The sequence below is a fragment of the Canis aureus genome, chromosome 24, assembly GCF_053574225.1.
Source record: "Canis aureus isolate CA01 chromosome 24, VMU_Caureus_v.1.0, whole genome shotgun sequence".
Classification (NCBI taxonomy): Eukaryota; Metazoa; Chordata; class Mammalia; order Carnivora; family Canidae; genus Canis; species Canis aureus.
In genome coordinates this window covers 19,160,400-19,180,022 of record NC_135634.1, presented here as the reverse complement: position 1 = coordinate 19,180,022, position 19,623 = coordinate 19,160,400, and the positions used below count along the sequence as shown (strand labels likewise).

At 38.0% G+C, this 19,623-nt stretch overlaps 1 protein-coding gene and 1 pseudogene across 1 annotated transcript in view; one reads left to right on the top strand and one right to left on the bottom strand.

The window, feature by feature from the left end:
• The window catches only part of LOC144296609 (uncharacterized), a 47,056-nt gene that overhangs the window by 3,313 nt on the left and 24,120 nt on the right, over positions 1–19,623 (top strand). The window contains exon 3 of the mRNA XM_077869702.1: positions 225–360. Within this exon, the coding sequence (XP_077725828.1) occupies positions 225–360 (136 nt within the window). The remainder of the gene's footprint in view (positions 1–224; positions 361–19,623) is intronic.
• On the bottom strand, positions 16,683–19,213 carry LOC144295863 (serine/threonine-protein kinase 17A pseudogene; annotated as a pseudogene).

Below are 19,623 nucleotides of genomic sequence, written 5' to 3'. Positions count from 1 at the left end.
CTGCTTCTCCCTCTGCCTATGTCTCTGCCTCTCTCTCTGTGTGTCTCTCATGAAAAATAAATAAAATCTTAAAAAAAAAAAACCCAGTTATTACACACAGAAAAACTCCAAGTGGTCTGTATGATAACAGAATTAAGATTATATAAATTCTGTTTGTTCTTTACAATGACTGTGTTATCATTTATTTATTTGTTTTTAAATATTTTATTTATTTTTTTTGACAGAGAGCACAAGCAGGGGAAGCAGCAGACAAAGGAAGTGGGAGAAGCTCATCGGGGAGCCTGACATCGGGCTTAACCCCAGGACCCTGGAATCAGGACCTGAGCAGAAGGCAGACTCTCAACCAACTGAGATTCTCAGGTGCCCCTCCTCATTTATTTATAATCTGCTGTTTAAATGAAGTAATATGTGTCCCAAGAGTTATAGACCTGAACTGCACATGAAGCAAGCTCTAATGATTTAGAATTATTATAAACTTGCTCTCAAAACAGAGATGTGTAAGTAAGTTTATGTGTATTGCAGAGTGATAGTTATATTGGGAGTTTTCTGAATTAACCTCTGTGTAAAATAGTGTTAAATGATACGCAGGAACACCTGGGTGGCCTAGTGGTTGAACGTCTGTCTTAGGCTCAGGGCATGATCTCGGACTTCCGGGATTGAGTCCCAGTTCCGGCTCCCGGCGAGGAGCCTGCTTCTCCCTTTGCTTATGACTGTGCCTCTTCTCTGTATCTCTCATGAATAAATAAAGTCTTTAAAAAAATAAAATAAATGATATGCAATACAACATGATAATTTGGAGTTTACAAGTTTATTAATACTCAACAGTACCTGAAATAGTTATTCTATACCTAGACCAACAAAAGATAATTGTAAGAAGTATTTTACCACTGACATTATTTAAAATTGCTTGAACATAGTGATAATAAAAAGCAGACTAATTCTTAGATTTTATCATTGTCTTTAAATTCCTTACTAATACTCCAACTCCCAATTAATGACTTCCATGTTGTTGTAAATATTTTTAATATAAAAAGAATGTCTATTTATGATAATAAATGGCAATGGCATGATGTAGAATATATATTTGTATATACATTTTGCATATACGTATATACATACTTGTATGTATTTTTATATATACATACATATATTGTATGTATATACGTGTATGCAAAATAATGGGCATATTTTAACCAACCAAGTAAGAAGGTACAACTGTCATATACATACATGTACCTAATATGTACCATTTATAGTAGATTAAAGGTTGCCCTCCTCAAAATATATGTTCATCCAGAACCTTTAAAAGTAATCTCATTCACAAAAAAAGGTCTTTGCACATCTACTTAAGGATCTTGATATGAGTTCACCTTGGATGAAAGTGTACCCTAAATACAGTGACAACTGCCCAATAACAAATGAAAATTCACAAAGGAAAAGTGCATGTGAAGACAGAAGCAGAGACTAACTAGGGTTATGCTGCCACAATCTAGGGATTCCTGGAGGAACCAGAAGCTTGAAAAGGCAAGAAATCTAGAGTTTTGAAGGAAGCATGGCCCTGCTGACAACTTGATTTCAGAATTCTGATTTCTATAACTCTGAAAGATTAAAATTATATTGTTTTAAGCCATCAAGTTTGAGGTAATTTGTTATGATATCTCTAAGAAACAAATATATAGCTACAATATAGCTAAAAAGCAAAACAAGGAAATGGAGTAAGAATTAGAAAAATCAATGACACGTTTTGCTTAAAGAGTTTAACATACCTACTCTCAGGAAGTGATAGATCAAGGAGATTAAAAAATAAGATGAGATAAAAAAGATATGAACAAATATGTGTATATATATACACATATATAATTAATTATGCAATTAGCAAGTAGAAAATAGACATTCTTTTTATATTAAAAATATTTACAATAGGTTAGATTTGTCCCTAAAGTAACCTTAATGAATTCTAAAAATCAATATCATATAGACCATGTTCTCTAACCATTATTTAATAATAATCAGGATCAATAACAAATATGTGTATTTATATATATATATACATATGGAGAATTATGCAATTAGCAAGTAGAAAATAGATAACCTTTTTATTTTTTTTATTATTTTTTTAAAGATTTTATTTATTTATTTATTAGAAAGAGAGAAAGGCAGAGACACAGGCAGAGGGAGAAGCAGGCTCCATGCAGGAAGCCTGACGTGGGACTCGATCCCAGGTACGCAGGATCATGCCCTGGGCTGAAGGTGGCGCTAAACCGCTGAGCCACCGGGGCTGCCCAGACATCCTTCTTATATTGAAAATATTTACAGGGATCCCTGGGTGGCGCAGCGGTTTGGCGCCTGCCTTTGGCCCATGGCCCAGGGCGCAGTCCTGGAGACCCGGGATTGAGTCCCACGTCGGGCTCCCGGTGCATGGAGCCTGCTTCTCCCTCTGCCTGTGTCTCTGCCTCTCTCTCTCTCTCTCTCTCTCTCTGTGTGACTATCATAAATAAGTAAAAATTTAAAAAAAAAGAAAATATTTACAATAGATCAGATTTGTCCCTAAAGTAACCGTAATGAATTCTAAAAATCAATATTACATAGACCATGTTCTCCAATCATTATCTAATAATAATCAAGATCAATAACAAAATTAATAAGTCCTAGAAGCTTCAAAACTAAGCAAATGATTACTAAATAACTTTGGGTAAAATGAAATTATAAAGAAAATGAAGAAATACTTAAGAATGAAATGGTAATAAGGGACACCTGGGTGGCTCAGTTGGTTGAGCAACCAACTCTTGATTTCAGCTCAGGTCATGTTCTTGGGGTTTTGAGATCAACCATTGCATGGGACTGTGCACTCAGCAGGAAGTCCGCTTGGGATAAGAATCTTTCCCTCTCCCTCTGCCTCTCCCTTTACCTATCCCCATGCTTCAGTGCTCTCTTTCTCTCAGATGAATATTCATTTGAGAAAGAGAGAGCAGAAGAGCATGAGCAAGGGAAGGGGCAAATGGAGAGAAAGAAGCAGACTCCATGCTAACCATGGAGCCTGATGCAGGGCCCAATCCCAGGACCCTGGGATCATGACCAGAGCAGAAGGCAGAAGCTTAACTACCTGAGCCATTTGAAAATTATATTTAATAAATAAATAAATAAATAAATAAATAAATAAATAAATAAATAAATAAAATGGTGATAAGAATACAAAATGTCAAAATATGTGAGAAAGACCCAAAGCAGAAATAGTGTGAGGTTGTACATTAAAATGTATTTATCAGGAATATTTTCCTCTTCAAAATCTTCCCGTCTTCACAACTACCTTGTTGCAAAGCCACTTCCACATTTTTAAGAATTTATAACATTATCACCCCCTTCCAGGTGCCAAAATCTTGATTCATATTTATCTTTAATCTGGTTTGGTGATTTATTAACTTATCCTTAATTAATACCTTCCTTTTCATTTTTTTCCATTTGTTCTGTTGATCTTTTCAACTTACTAACTTAAACATTCCACTGAATACTCTTAGTAGAAATCTAGACTATAAGGACACTATTAGTAAGGGATAAGAAAGAAGGTAGAAACATGTTATTGTAGAGGCTGTAGGGAAAAAGTTATTTTTATATATTTCTACTGGCACAGTAAACCAACACATCAGAGAATTGGCAATATGGGTACAATCCCATAAAATTTACATTTTAAACAGAAATTGACTTCTAAGTATCTATCTCAAAGGTATACTAGCAAAATACTAAAAATATTAAAACAAGATTGTGACTATTTTACTTATACCAAAAAAAAAAAGGAAATAACCAAGTATCAATCAATCTATAGGGCACAGTTTTTTTTTAAGATTTTATTTTTTTATTAATGAGAGACACACACACACACAGAGAGAGAGAGAGAGAGAGAGAGGCAGAGACACAGGCAGAGGGAAAAGTAGGCTCCATGCGGGGAGCCCGATGTGGGACTCGATCCCAGGTCTCCAGGATCACGCCCTGGGCCATAGGCAATGCTAAACCACTGAGCCACCCTGGCTGCCTGAGTACAGTTTTTTAAATTATGGTACATTCAGGCACACTCTCCCCACCTCTTCATTTTTCACTTTTTGCCCTTTTGGAAGCTAGACATTAATAAGTAAGATATCAAAAAACAACTGCTTATATGAAAAAATTAGAGAGTGACCATGTAAGCCAAGAGGAAGGCTCATAAAAAATATGAAAAGACCTAAAGTGGGATCCCTGGGTGGCGCAGCGGTTTGGCGCCTGCCTTTGGCCCAGGGCGCGATCCTGGAGACCCGGGATCGAATCCCACGTCAGGCTCCCGGTGCATGGAGCCTGCTTCTCCCTCTGTCTATGTCTCTGCCTCTCTCTCTCTGTGTGTGACTATCATAAATAAATAAATAAAAAAATTAAAAAAAAAAAAAAAAGAAAAGACCTAAAGTGAACACCTCAGGTTGATCCTTGGCATACAGGCAGACTACAAAAGTCAAAAAACAATAACAATAACAAAACCCAGTACATCCTGGCAAAGGGGGAGAATCTAACTTCCAGTTACCATATGGTTAGATTGAATGTCCAACATACACCAAAAAATCACAAAACCCCAAAACAAAGAGGAAAGCAGAGACCACTCAAAGGAAAAAAATAAGTCAATTGACAAAATGGCAGCTATAGAAGAGAAAACTTTAAAACAATCATTTTAAGTACGGAATCTTGTCTCACATTTAGATCTTTCGTCCATTTTGAGTTTATCTTTGTGTATGGTGTAAGAGAATGGTCCAGTTTCATTCTTCTGCATGTGGATGTCCAATTTTCCCAGCACCATTTATTGAAGAGACTGTCTTTTTTCCAGTGGATAGTCTTTTCTCCTTTGTTGAATATTAGCTGACCATAAAGTTGAGGGTCCACTTCTGGATTCTCTATTCTGTTCCATTGATCTATGTGTCTGTTTTTGTGCCAGTACCACACTGTCTTGATGACCACAGCTTTGTAGTACAACCTGAAATCTGGCATTGTGATACCCCCAGCTATGGTTTTCTTTTTTAATATTCCCCTGGCTATTCGAGGTCTTTTCTGATTCCACATAAATCTTAAAATGATTTGTTCCAACTCTCTGAAGAAAGTCCATGGTATTTTGATAGGGATTGCATTAAATGTGTAAGTTGCCCGGGGTAGCATTGACATTTTCAGAATATTAATTCTTTCAATCCATGAGCATGGAATATTTTTCCATCTCTTTGTGTCTTCCTCAATTTCTTTCAGAAGGTCTGTAGTTTTTAGGGTATAGATCCTTTACCTCTTTGGTTAGGTTTATTCCTAGGTATCTTATGTTTGGGTGCAATTGTCAATGGGATTGACTCCTTAATTTCTCTTTCTTCAGTCTCATTGTTAGTGTATAGAAATGCCACTGACTTCTGGGCATTGATTTTGTATCCTGCCACACTGCCAAATTGCTGTAAGTATGATAAAAGAAGTAAAGGAAGATGTAAATAGTAAACAAAATAATGTGTGAACAACAATGTAACTATCAATAAAGAGATATACAATCTAAAAAGAAAGCCAAACAAATTCTGGAGCTAAAAAGTACAATATGGAATTGTAAATTTTGCTAGAGGAATTCGAAGGCAGATTTGAGGAGGCTGGAGATAGAATCAGTGAACTTGAAGATAGGACAATGGAATAATGGATGCTGAGAAACAGAAGAAAGATTAAAGAAAAGCAAATAGAGCCTAAAGGACCTATAAAACACCATCAAATACTGGCATATGCTTTGTGAGAGTCCCGGAAGGAAAAGAAAGAGAGGGACTGAGAAAGTATTTGAAGAAACAATGGCTGAAAGCTTCACCAATTTGATGAAAACATGAATATAAAAAAGATCAATGAACCCCAAGTAAAAAGAACTCAAAGAAATCTAAACTGGGATACATTATAATTAAACTTTTAAAAGACAAACACAAAACAAGAATTCTGAAAGCAGTAGTTAAGAAGTATATCATCACATATAGGGAATCCTTGTAGTAAGCCAATATGGTCAAAGTGCAAAAACAAAAAAACTGTTAGCCACGAATCCTATATCAGGGAAAACATTTATCCAAAAGTGGGAAAGAAATCAAGAAAGTCCCAGATAAACATAAGTTGAGAGTTCATGACCACTAGACTTGCCAAGCAAGAAAGGCTCAAGAGAGTCCTTCACTGTGAAATAAGCAGACATTAGGCAATAACTCAAAGCTGTATAGAGAAAGATCTCAAAAAAGGTAAATACAAGGATGATTTAAAGGCTAGTGTTATTGTATACAAACCATTGTTTTGTTTTCTACCTGATTTAAAAGACTACTTACTACATTTCAGAAAAAATAAACAATTATTAGTGCAAATGCTGGTATTACTGGAGCTTTGGTTTGCAATTTTTAAAAATATTTTATTTATTTATTCATGAGAGACACGGAGAGGCAGAGACAGGCAGAGGGAGAAGCAGACTCCCAAGGGGGAACCTGATGGGACTTGACCCCAGGACCTCAGAATCATGACCTGAGCCAAAGGAAGATGCTCAACCACTGAGCCACCCAGGAGTCCCGGTTTGCAAACTTAAATGTTATTTTCTAAATCATTTAGAAGACTATGGAAAGACTTTCTATGCTCATAGATTGGAAGAACAATACCGTTTAAATGTTTGTACTGGGGATCCCTGGGTGGTTCAGTGGTTTAGCACCTGCCTTCCGCCCAGGGCGTGGTCCTGGAGTCCAGGGATCCAGTCCCACATCAGGCTCCCTACGTGGAGCCTGCTTCTCCCTCTGCCTGTGTCTCTGCCTCTCTCTCTGTGCGTCTCTCATGAATAAATAAATAAAATCTTAAAATAAAATAAATGTCTGTACTATCCAAAGCAGTCTACACATTTAATGCAATCCCTATCAAAATACCAACAGCATTTTTCACAGAGCTAGAACAATCTTTTTTTTTTTTTTTTTAAGATTTTATATATTTATTCATGAGAGACACACACACACAGGGAGCCTGACATGGGACGCAATCCTGGATCTCCAGGATCAGGCTCCGGGCTGAAGGTGGCACTAAATTGCTGAGCCACCCAGGCTGCCCAAGCTAGAACAATCTTAAAATTTGTTTGGAACCACAAAAGAACCTGAATAGCCAAAGGAATCTTGAAAAGGAAAAATAAAGCTGGAGGCATCATAGTTCTGAACATAAAGTTACATACATCACTACTAAAGCTGTAGTAATCAAAACAGTATGGTACTGAAACAAAAATAGACCCGTAGATCAACAAAACAGAATAGAAAAACTAGAAATAAACTCACAATTATATGGTCAATTAATCTTCAACAACAGGAAAGAATATTCAATGGGAAAAAGACTGTCTTCAACAAACATACCGGGAAAACTCAACAGCAATATGCAAAAGAATGAAACTGGACCACTTTCTTACACCATACAAACATACATTCAAAATGGATTAAAGACCTGATTGTGAGACCTGGAACCATAAAAATCCTAGAGGAGAACACAGGCAGTAATCTCTTTGACCTCAGCTCTAGCAACTTCTTTCTAGATGTCCTCTGAGGCAAGGTAAACAAAAGCAAAAATAAACTATTGGAACTTCATCAAAATAAAAAGCTTATGCACAGCAAAGGAAACAATCAACAAAACTAAAAGGCAATCTATGGAATGGGAGGAGATATTTGCAAATGACATATTCAATAAAGGGTTATATCCAAAATACTTAAAATACTTTAAAAACTCAACACCCCAAAAATGAATAATCCAATTAAGAAAGAAATTGGCAGAAGACATGAACAGAATTTCTCCAAAGAAGATATCCAGATAGCCAGCAGATGCATGAAAAGATGTTCAACATCACTCATCATCAGGGAAATGCAAATCAAAATTACAATGAGCTATCAGCTCATGCCTGTCAGAATGGCTAAAATCAACAACACAAGAAACAACAGATGTTATGAGGTTGTGGAGAAAGGAGACCCCTCTTGCACTGTTGGCAGGAATGCAAACTGGTACAGTCACTATGGAAAATAGTATGGAGAGGAGGATCCCTGGGTGGCTTAGCGGTGTAGTGCCTGCCTTTGGCCCAGGGCGTGATCCTGGAGTCCCAGGATAGAGTCCTACATCAGCCTTCCTGCGTGGAGCCTGCTTCTCCCTCTGCCTGTGTCTCTGCCTCTTTCTGTGTGTATCTCATGAATGAATAAATAAAATCTTTAAAAAAATTGCGGTAAACAAATTTAAAAAAAAGGAAAACAGTATGGAGGTTCCTCAAAAAGTTAAAAGTAGAACTATCCTACAATCCAGCAATCACACTACTAGGTATTTATCCAAAGAATACAAAAATACTGGGCAGCCCCGGTGGCTCAGCGGTTTAGCACCGCCTTCAGTCCAGGGCGTGATCCTGGAGACTGGGAATCGAGTCCAGCGTCGGGCTCCCTGCATGGAGCTTGCTTCTCCCTCTGCCTGTGTCTCTGCCTTTCTCTCTCTCTCTCTCTCTCTGTGTCTCTCATAAATAAATCTTAAAAAAAAAAAAAATACAAAAATACTGATTCAAAGTGATACATGCATCCCAATGTTTATTATAGCATTATCTAAAAAAGCCAAATTATGGAAAAATCCTGAGTGTCCACTGATTGATTAATGGAGAGAGAAGACGTGGTATATATATATGTATATATTGTGTATGTGTATATATCGTGTATGTACATACTGAATATATACAATGCAGTATTACTCAGCCATAAAAAAGAGTGAAATCTATGTGCAATGACACAAATGGAGCTGGAGTAATACGCTAAGCAAAATAATCAGAGAAAGATTTATATAGTTTGATGGACTGTCCATGTGGAAAAATACCATATGATTTCACTCATATGTGGAATTTAAGAAAGAAAACAAATGAGTGAAAGGGGGAAAAGAGAGAGAGTCCAACCAAGAAATAAACTCTTAACTATAGAGAAACTGATGGTTATTGGAAGAGAAATATGTGGAAAGATGGGTTAAATAGGTTATGGGGATTTAGGATTACTCTTATGATGACCACCAGGTGAAGTATTGAAATGCTGAATCACTGTATTGTACACCTGAAACTAATATATCTCTGTATATTAACTAATTGGAATTTAAATAAAAACACAAAAAATAATTTATGAGAATAATGTATTTTTTTAAGACTTTATTTATTTATTCACCAGAGACACAGAGAAACACAGAGAGACACAGAGAGAGGGAGACACAGGCAGAGGGAGAAGCAGGCTCCATACAGGGAGCCCGACATGGGACTCGATCCCGGAACTCCAAGATCACGCCTTGGGCCAAAGGCAGCCGCTAAACCACCGAGCCACTCAGGTGTCCCCGTGAGACTAATGCATTTTAAACAATTTTTAGTTTACGTTTTTGAGCAAACAATGGAGAATGTTGTTGTGACGTTGTGACAACAACTGAAAAGGGTGCGGATGAAGTTGTAGAGGAGCAGTTTCTGTACATTATTGAAGTTAAGCTAGTATAAATTCAAATTAGAGTGTTAACTTAGAATGTTAATGTAATCCTCATGGAAACCACAAAGAAAATAACTATGGAATATACACAAAAAATGAGAAAGGAATTTTAACACTTCACTACATAAATTAAACAAAAAGAAAGCAGTAACACAGAAAGTGAAGGATAATAGTGCTATAGGACAAATATAAAACAAATAATACAATGACAGAATTCAGTCCCACTTTATCAGTAATTACATGTAAATGTAAATTCTTCACTCAAAAGACACAGATTGGCAGAATGGATAAAAACATATGCTATGCTTTCTATAACAGACTCATTTTAGGTTCAAAAACACAAAAAGGTTGAAAGTAAAAGGATGCAAAAAGATATTCCTTGCAGATGGTAAACAAAAGAGAGGAATGGCTAAACTCATATCAAAATAGACTGTAGGGAAAAAAAAAAAAAAAAAAAAAGACGATAGGGCAGCCCAGGTGGCTCAGCGGTTTAGCGCCGCCTTCAGTTCAGGGTGTGGTCCTGGAGACCTGGGATGGAGTCCCAGGTCAGGCTCCCTGCATGGAGCCTGCTTCTCCATCTTCCTGTGTCTCTGCCTCTCAATCTCTCTCTGTGTCTCACATGAATAAATAAATAAAATCTTTAAAAAATAGACTGTAAATACAAAATATACAGTAGAGATAAAGGATATTATATATAAATATGAGGTTCAGTACAGCAACAAGATTCAATAATTATCAAGATTTATGCACTGAGAGACCGTCCATCCAACTATATAAATCAGAAACTGACAAATTGGTAAGGAGAAATAGTTGCACAATAATAGTTAGAGACTTCAATACACTATTCACATTAATGTATAGAACAACCAGACCAAAAGTAAGTAGAGAAATACAGGCATATCTTGGAGATATTGTGGATTTGGTTCTGGATTACTGCGATAAAACAAATATTGCAATAAAATGAGTTAAATTAATTTTTTTGCTTACCAGTGCATATAAAAGTTATATTTACACTATACTGTAGATTATTAACTATGTTGGGGAATCCTAGGTAGCTCACTGGTTAAGTGGCTGCCTTTGGCCCGGGGCATGATCCTGGAGTCCCAGGATCAATTCCCACATCAGGCTCTCTGCATGGAGCCTGCTTCTCCCTCTGCCTCTCTCTCTCACTCTCTCTCTGTCTCTCATGAATAAATAAAATATTTTTAAAATATTATTATGCAATAGAATCATGCCTAAAAAACAATGTGCATACTTAATTTAAAAATACTGAAAACAAAACAAAACAAAAAAATACTGTATTGCTAAAAAATGCTAACCATTATCTGAGTTTTCAGAAAGTTGTAATATTTTTGCTGGTGGAGGGTCCCGCCTGGATGTTGATGGCTGCTGACTAGTCAGGTGGTGGATGCTGAAGGTTGGGGTGTCTGTGGCAATTTCTTAAAATAAGACAATGTTGAAGTTTGTCACATCAATAGCCTTTTCCTTCCATGAATAAATTCTCTGTAGCGTGTGATACTATTTGATAGCATTTTACCCATGGGTGGAGTCAGTCCTCTTAAACTCTGTTACTGCCTTACCAACTAAACTTATGTAATATTTTAAATCCTTTGTTGTAATTTCTTTTTTTTTTAGATTTTATTTATTTATTCATGAGAGACATACAGAGAGAGGCAGAGACATAGGCAAAGGGAGAAGCAGGCTCCCTGTGGGGAGCTAGGTGTGGGACTCGATCCCAGAACCCCAGGATCATGCCCTGAGCCAACGGCAGATGGTCAACCACTGAGCCACCCGGGCACCCCCTTTGTTGTCATTTCAACAGTCTTCATAGCATCTATACCAGCAGTAAATTCCGTCTCAAGAAACCACTTTCTTTGCTCATCCATGAGAAGTAAATCAATATCTGTTCAAGTTTTACCATGAATTTGCAGCAATTCAGTCAGATTTTCAGACCCGACTTCTTTTTTTTTTTCCAACTTCTAATTCTAGTTCTATTGCTGTTTCCACCACATCAGCCTTACTTCTTCCACAGAAGTCTTCAAACTCTGAACCCAGAGTCATCCATGAGGTTTGGAATCAACTTCTGAACTCCTGTTAATTGTGATAGTTTGACCTCATCCCATGAATCACAAATGTTCTTAATGGCATTTTGAATGGTGCATCTTTTCCAGAAAGTTTTCAATTTACTTTGTCCAGATTCATCAGAGGAATGCCTATCTATGGCAGCTATGGCCTTATCAAAGGTACTTCTGAAGTAAGACTTGAAAATCAAAATTAGGGGTGCCTGAGTGGCTCAGTCTACTGAACATCTGCCATCATCTTGGATCATAATCCCAGAATCCTGGGATTGAGCCCCACATTGAGCTCTTTGCTCAGTGGGGAGCCTGCTTCTCCCTCTCCTTCTGCCTGCTGCTTCCCCTGCTTGTGCACTTTCTCTCTCGGTCAAATAAATAAAAATAAATAAAATCTTTTGAAAAGAAAGTTGAAATTACTCCTTGGTCCATGGAATCCGCAGAATAGATGTTGAAAATCAAAATTACTTCTTGACTCATGGGCTACAGGATGGATGTTGTGTCAGCAGGCATGAAGAAGACTACATTGATCTTATTGTACATCTCCATTAGAGCTCTTAGATGACCAAGTGCATTGTTAGTGGGTAGTAATATATTTTTTTTTTTTGGGTAGTAATATTTTTGAAAGAAATCTTTTTTGTTTTTAAGCCATAGGTCTCAATAGTTGGCTTAAAATATTCAGTAAACCACATTGTAAATAGATATGATGTCATCCAGGTTTTGTTGTTCCATCTATAGAACACAGGCAGAATAGATTTAGCATAATTCTTGTTTTTATTGGTATTTAAAAAAATTTAGGGGGATCCCTGGGTGGCTCAGCGGTTTAGCACCTGCCTTCGGCCCAGAGTGTGGTCCTGGAGTCCTCGAATCGAGTCCCCCGTCAGGCTCCCTGCATAGAGCCTGCTTCTCCCTCTGCCTGTATCTCTGCCTCTCTCTCTCTCTCTCTCTCTCTCTCATGAATAAATAAATTTTTAAAAATCTTTAAATTTTTTTAAATTTAAATTCACTTTGCCAACATATAGTATAACACCCAGTGCTCATCCCATCGAGTGCCCTCCTTAGTGCCGTCACCCAGTCACCCCATCCCCCCATCATCCTCCCCTTTTGCAACTCTTTGTTTGTTTCCCACAGTTAGGAGTCTCTCATGGTTTCTCTTCCTCTCTAATTTTTCTCCACTTAGTTTCCCTCCTTTTCCTTTTCCTGTCAAAGATGTTCATCGTGGCAATGTGGCTGGTGACAACAAAAATGACCCACCAATGGAAGCAGCTGGCTTCACGGCCTGGATCCTGAACCATCCAGGCCAAACCAGTGCTGGATATGCACCTGTGCTGGATTGTCACACAGCTCACATTGCTTGCAAGTTTGCTGAGATGAAGGAGAAGATAGATCGTCGTACTGGATAAAAGCTGGAAGATGGTCCCAAGTTCTTGAAATCTGGGGATGCTGCCATTGTTGATATGGCTCCTGGCAAACCTATGTGTTCAGAGCTTCTCTGACTATCCTCCTTTGGGCCGTTTGCTATTAGCTGTGGGCGTCATCAATGCAGTGGACAAGAAGGCAGCTGGAGCTGGCAAAGTCACCAAGTCTGCCCAGAAAGCTCAGAATGCTAAATGAATATTATCCCCAATACCTACCACCCCAGTCTTTTTTTTTTTTTTTTAATTTTATTTATTCATGAGAGACAGAGAGAGGCAGAGACACAGGCAGAGGGAGAAATAGGCTCCATGCAGGGAGCCCAACATGGGACTCCATCCTGGGTCTCCAGCATCATGCCCTGGGCTAAAGGCGGCGCTAACTGCTAAGCCACCGGGGCTGCCCCCTACCACCCCAGTCTTTTATTATTATTATTATTATTATTATTATTATTATTATTATTAATGATAGAGAGAGAGAGAGAGGCAGAGACATAGGAAGAGGGAGAAGCAGGCTCCATGCTGGGAGCCTGACGCGGGATTCAATCCGGGGACCCCAGGATCGTGCCCTGGGCCAAAGGCAGGCGTCAAACCGCTGAGCCACCCAGGGATTCCACCCCCTCCCCCGCTCACCACCACCCCAGTCTTAATCAGCAGTGGAAGAACTGCCTCAGATGTTCTGTGTCAATTGGCCATTTAAGTTTAATAGTAAAAGACTAATTAATTATAACAATGCATCGTAAAACCTACAGAAGGAAAGGAGAATGTTCTGTGGACCTTTTTTTTTTTTTCTGTGTGTGTGTGGCAGTTTTAAGTTATTAGCTTTTAAAATCAGTACTTTTTAATGGAAATGACCAAAAATCTGTCACAGAATTTGGAGACCCATTAAAACAAAAGTTTAATGAGAAAATGGGAAGCCCGGTGGCTTAGCAGTTTAGCGCCACCTTCAGTCCAGGGCCTGATCCTGGAGACCTGGGATGGAGTTCGCGTTGGGCTCCCTGCAGGGAGCCTGCTTCTCCCTCTGCCTGTGTCTCCTCTGTCTCTCTCTCTCTCTCTCTCTCTATCTATCTATCTCTATCTCTATATCTCTCCTGAATAAATAAATAAAATCTTAAAAAAAGTTTAATAAGAAAAAAAACCTCCATGACCACAATTTTTGATAACATAGGTGAAATGAACTAATTCCTCAAAAGACACAATTTGCCAAAATCATATAAGATAAATAGGCAATTTGAATAGTGTAAAAAACCAAGAAACCTAATAATAACCTGCATAACCTAATCCCTAAAATCTGTAAATGTTTCCTATATGGCAGAGATTTGCAAATGTGATTACATCAAAGACATTGAAAAAGGGACAGTATGTGATTATCAGTGTGGGCCCTAAATGCATTCACATGTATCCTTATTAAGAGTGATCTTTTTTTTTTAAGATTTTATTTATTTATTCATGAGACACACAGAGAAAGAGAAAAAGAGAAATCTAATATTAAAGATTTTATTTTAATAATATTATTAATTATTTTAATAATATTTATATATTATATAAATATTATAATATTTATAATAATATTTATAATAATATTATAATATATTATATATTATATAATATTAATAATTATATAATATTTATTTTAATAATAATATTAATTATTGATATTTTAACATCACACAGGCAGAGGGAGAAGAGGTTCCATGCAGGGAGCCCAATGTGGGACTCAACCCCGGGTCTCCAAGATCAGGCAGGCCCTGGGCTGAAGGCAGAGCTAAACCACTCAGCCACCCGGGCTACCGAAAGAAGGATCTTTATAATATGATTTGACACACAGAGGAGAGGAAAGTAATGTGACCATAGAGAGGTAAATATTAGAATGATATCACTACAAATTAAGACATGTCATATTCATCAGAAGCTGGAAATGGTAAGGACTATATTTTTTACTTGAGCCTCCAGAGGAAGCACAGCCCTGATAACACCTTGCTTTGGCCAGTTAACCTGATTTTGGACTTATGTCCTAAATAACAATGAAAGAATTAATTTTCTTCTTCTTCTTCTTCTTCTTCTTCTTCTTCTTCTTCTCCTTCTCCTTCTCCTTCTCCTTCTCCTCCTCCTCTTCCTCCTCCTCGTTCTTCTTCTTCTTCTTCTTCTTCTTCTTCTTCTTCTTCTTCTTCTTCTTCTCCTTCTTCTTCTCCTTCTTCTTCTTTTTCTTCTTCTTTTAAAGGCAGTGTTATTCCCCGGTTTCTGTGGCTAGAAACTATAGGTATGGCTTAGTTGGGTCCTCTGCTTCAGAGTCTCCCAAGGCTGCAATTAAGTTACTGGCCAAGCTGAATTCTCACCTGTAGTGTTGACTGGGGAATCATTCAGGTGTTTACAGAATTCATTTCCTTGAGGCCATCTGACTGAGTGCCCCAGATTTTTGATGGCTGTCAGGTAGAAGTCCGACTGAAAATCCTAGATGTTGCCCACAGTTCCTCGCCATGTGGACTTCCTCAAAATGGCTACTTACTTCATTGAGCCAGCAAAGAGTACCTGTCTCCAATCTGCAGAGAGGGATCCATACATAATGCAACCTAATTAAAAGAGTAACATCCCATCCTCTTTGCTGTATCTTTGCTTTGTTCTCTATACCTAAGAGCCTGTTTCTTTGGTTTGTCTCTTTTTTCGTTGGGCATTTGTTTCTTAAAATATGCATATAAGTGAAATCATATGGTATTTCTCTAATTTCACTTAGCATTGTATCCCCTAGTTCCATCCATGTTGAGACATATATCTATATATCTATATATATGTATCTTTTTTTGTCCTTTCATCCATCAATAGACACTTGAGTTGCTTCCATAATTTGGATGTTATAAATAATGCTGCAATAAACATAGGGATTCATATATCTTTTTGAATTAATGTTTTTGTATTCCTTCTGTAAATACTTAGTGGAATTTCTGGATCATATGGTAATTCTATTTTTAGTGTAAGTTTTATTTTAATTCCAGTTAGATAATATATAGTGTTGTATTAGTTTCAGGTGTATGATATTGTAATTCAGCATTTCCACACATCACCTTGTGCTCATTTTGACTATTTTTAGTTTCTTCAGGAGCCTACATACTGTTTTCCAGAGTGGCTGTACCAGTTTGCATTCCCAAAAACAGTGCACAAGAGTTCCTTTTTCTCCACATACTCGCCAATACTTGTTGTTTCTTGTGTTTTTTATTTTGGCTATTCTGACAAGTGTGAGGTGATATCTCATTGCAACTTTGATTTGCATTTCCTTGATGATGAGTGCACCTTTTCATGTGTCTGTGGCCATCTGGATGTCTTTGATAATTCATTTATATTTATGAAAGAGGATACCCTTGTAATTTAATACATGCTGAAGCATTTAAGGACAAAACAACATTATGTCTGCATCTGACTCCAATCATTCTGGAAAAAAACAAACATGTGCATATATGGTGAGAAAAGCAACAAAGCAGATGTTGCAAAATGTTAGCAATGAATCTGAGTATAAGAGTATGCAGGACATTTTTGTACAGATACAACTCTTTATAAGTATGAAATTATTTCAAAATAAAAAACATTATCTTAAAAATATCGGAAACTGTTACTTTTTGGAGACTTTTGGTTATTGATTTAATTTCTTTTTTTTTGTGTGTGTGTGTGTGAGAACGATATTTAGTTGCTTTAAGTTACACAGCATACACTTTTTCATTTTTTTCACAGGAATTTACTGTTCACTGTGGGGCCTACGTACAATTGAAATGTTCAATCTTCATTAAACTAAATTCTGTTGAGCATATTCTTGTAAGTCTTCTGGGAACCGATGACAACGTATCCAATGTCAAATTTTTTAACAAAATAGAAGTCTATAAATATTTTGGCATTTTATAACAGTTACTAGTATAGCCGGAGGACTCATAAACTCCAAAGTAGTAGAGGCTCCATGGCTTAGGCTGAATATGTCTCATCTCTTACCCCTCTCTCTGGGGGATTTTACTAACAAAAACAATAGAATAGCGTCTTTTCACTGACCAAAGCAACCACTGTGTTGATCAGATCACACTGACACTTGCAAGTGACCAAAATTAGGTGACAAGCATGTGAGGAGGTGGCAGGGGCACAGCCTCCTCAGAGAGAGCAGCCAAGGATGGCGTGGCGAGGGAAAGGGCTGAGTAGTCAGCACGGGTTTCATGTTATGGGATTACTTAACCTGGACCTTAAAACCAGAAAAATCGGAGGTGAAAAATCAACACCACTCTTATTAGTGAAAATGAATTAAAAAAAAAAAAAAAAAAAAAAAAGCCAGGGCTCTTCGCTGATAGGGTTACAAGCATTAGGCAAAAAATAGACAACAGAAGTCAAATCAAGTCAATATGGAGCAGTAATAAAATGTAAAAATAAGACATCATCAAACTACAGTGGATGTTATTCTGGGACTCAAAATTTGGAAGATACCTAATTAAAAGCCTACTCCGCCCCCCCCCCAAAAAAAATCCAAAGTGAAAAAGTATCAATTTTAGTAAAGATACCAACATACATATAGACAGATATATATACACATGAATAATGCAACATAGATTTACAGAGATGTTAATTTGGCACTTCTCCTTGGATTTTTAAAGAAAGTAAATACAGATATCTTTGCATAACAAATTTTCACTCTGGAGAAACAAGATTTAGAAATAAAAGGTTCAAACATCTCCCTTCTTAAAGATAACATTGACACAGATTAACTTTACCCGTTAAAACTCCCGGTTGGCAACTTTATAAATCTGTCTTGAGATCCCTAACTCCACAAGTATGACAAAGTTATTTCAGTTTCTATCAGTGATACCTGGTTTATCCACTTTTAGTACATGTACCATTTGGCCAGAAGTCCATAAATAATAATAATGTTTTCAATGTAGAAATCTGAAAGGTCTAAAGGGAAGTACTGCTCAGTAGATAAATTCTCCTGGAATTTCTTGTAGCAAAGGTTCTTCAAATTTAAATCGTTTGGAAATGGCCTTTTGCTCCATTTTCTCTTTTTCAGACTGTCTGCATTGTCCTAAAGTATATGAAGTAAATACAATTAACTCCTCTGTTACAACTGATTCCTCGGTTTCTGGTTTCTGAGTATCTGAATTAATTTCAGGCACAGAATCACCTTCTTGGAGTGCATTGGCTTCTGCTAATGCCCCTTTCACCTTGAACGAAGGATCCTGAATACTGCTGTCAACCACGGGTGTTTTAGACATTCTTCAGCTGTGGCTCGATCTTCAGGTTTCTTAACTAAAAGTGTCTTGATGAAGTCAATAGCTGACTCGGACACAACATCAAATTCTTCCTCAGAATAACTTAAACTCATCTGAGAGATGTTTAGGAAGGTTTCTTGTTTATTATCACCTAAAAAAGGTGATATTCCTGTGAGCATGACATATGTTAACACTCCAATGCTCCACATGTCCGTCGCCATGCTGATAGGATCATAACTAAGAATTTCAGGAGCTACATATTCCGGAGTACCCATAATTTCTCGGAGCTCTTCACTGTTCTTCATTATTCGTGAAAGACCAAAATCGACTATCTTTATGTCACCCAGTGGAGATTCACTGGTCAGCAGAATGTTCTGAGGCTTCAAATCAAGATGAACTACATCATGAGCATGTAAAAAGCGGACACCTTCTAATATCTGCCTCATGAGTCTTTGAACATCTTTTTCTTTAAAGGCTTCTTCTCTGTCTGCAACACACTGGTCAAAGATCTCACCTCCAGCAGCATATTCCAGAACTAAGATCATTTCTGATGGAGTTTCATAGACTTCATGTAAATTAATGACCCAAGGATTGTCCTGTGCTAGTTCAAGAACAGCAATCTCATGAATTATTTCCATCCGACAATCTTGGCCTTTTCTTCTTTTTCTCATGAACTTTGCTGCAAATTCCTTTCCAGAGTCTTTCTTTATACATTTCCTCACCACTGCAAATTTCCCCCTGCCCAGCTCCCGGCCCGGGCTCAGGCTGTAGCCGTCCTGGAAGGGCTCGCTGCGGACCGCCGTGCGGATCTCCGTGAGCAGCCCGCCAGCCCTGCCGGGGGGCGCCCTCCGCGCCGCGCGCACGCCCCGGCCCGCCCCCGCCCCCGCCCCCGCCGCGCCGGCCGAGGGGGAGGCGCGGCCGCCCGGCTTCTCCAGCGGGATCATGCTGCCGGGCTCGTCTCCCTGCGGCCGCCGCGGGCAACCGCCCCAGCCGCGGCTCCTCGCGCCGCTCGCCGGCCTCCGGGAACTATTGATTTAATTTCTTTAAAAGTTTAAAAAATATTCCTATTTTTGGGGGGCAGCCCGGGTGGCTCAGCAGTTTAGCGCCTGCCTTCAGCCCAGGGTCTGATCCTGGAGACCCAGGATCGAGTCCCACGTCGGGCTCCCTGCATGGAGCCTGCTTCTCCCTCTGCCTGTGTCTCTGCCTCTCTTTCTCTCTCGTCTCTCATGAATAAATAAATAAAATCTTTAAAAATAAATAAATAAATAAAAATAAAAATATTCCTATTTTCAGGGTACAACAGGATTTTAAGTTCAAGCCCCATATTATAGGGATTACTTAAAAATAAAAAAAATTAGATTTATTTACTTAATTTTGGAGGGAGAGAGACAGAAAGAGCAAGGACTTGAGC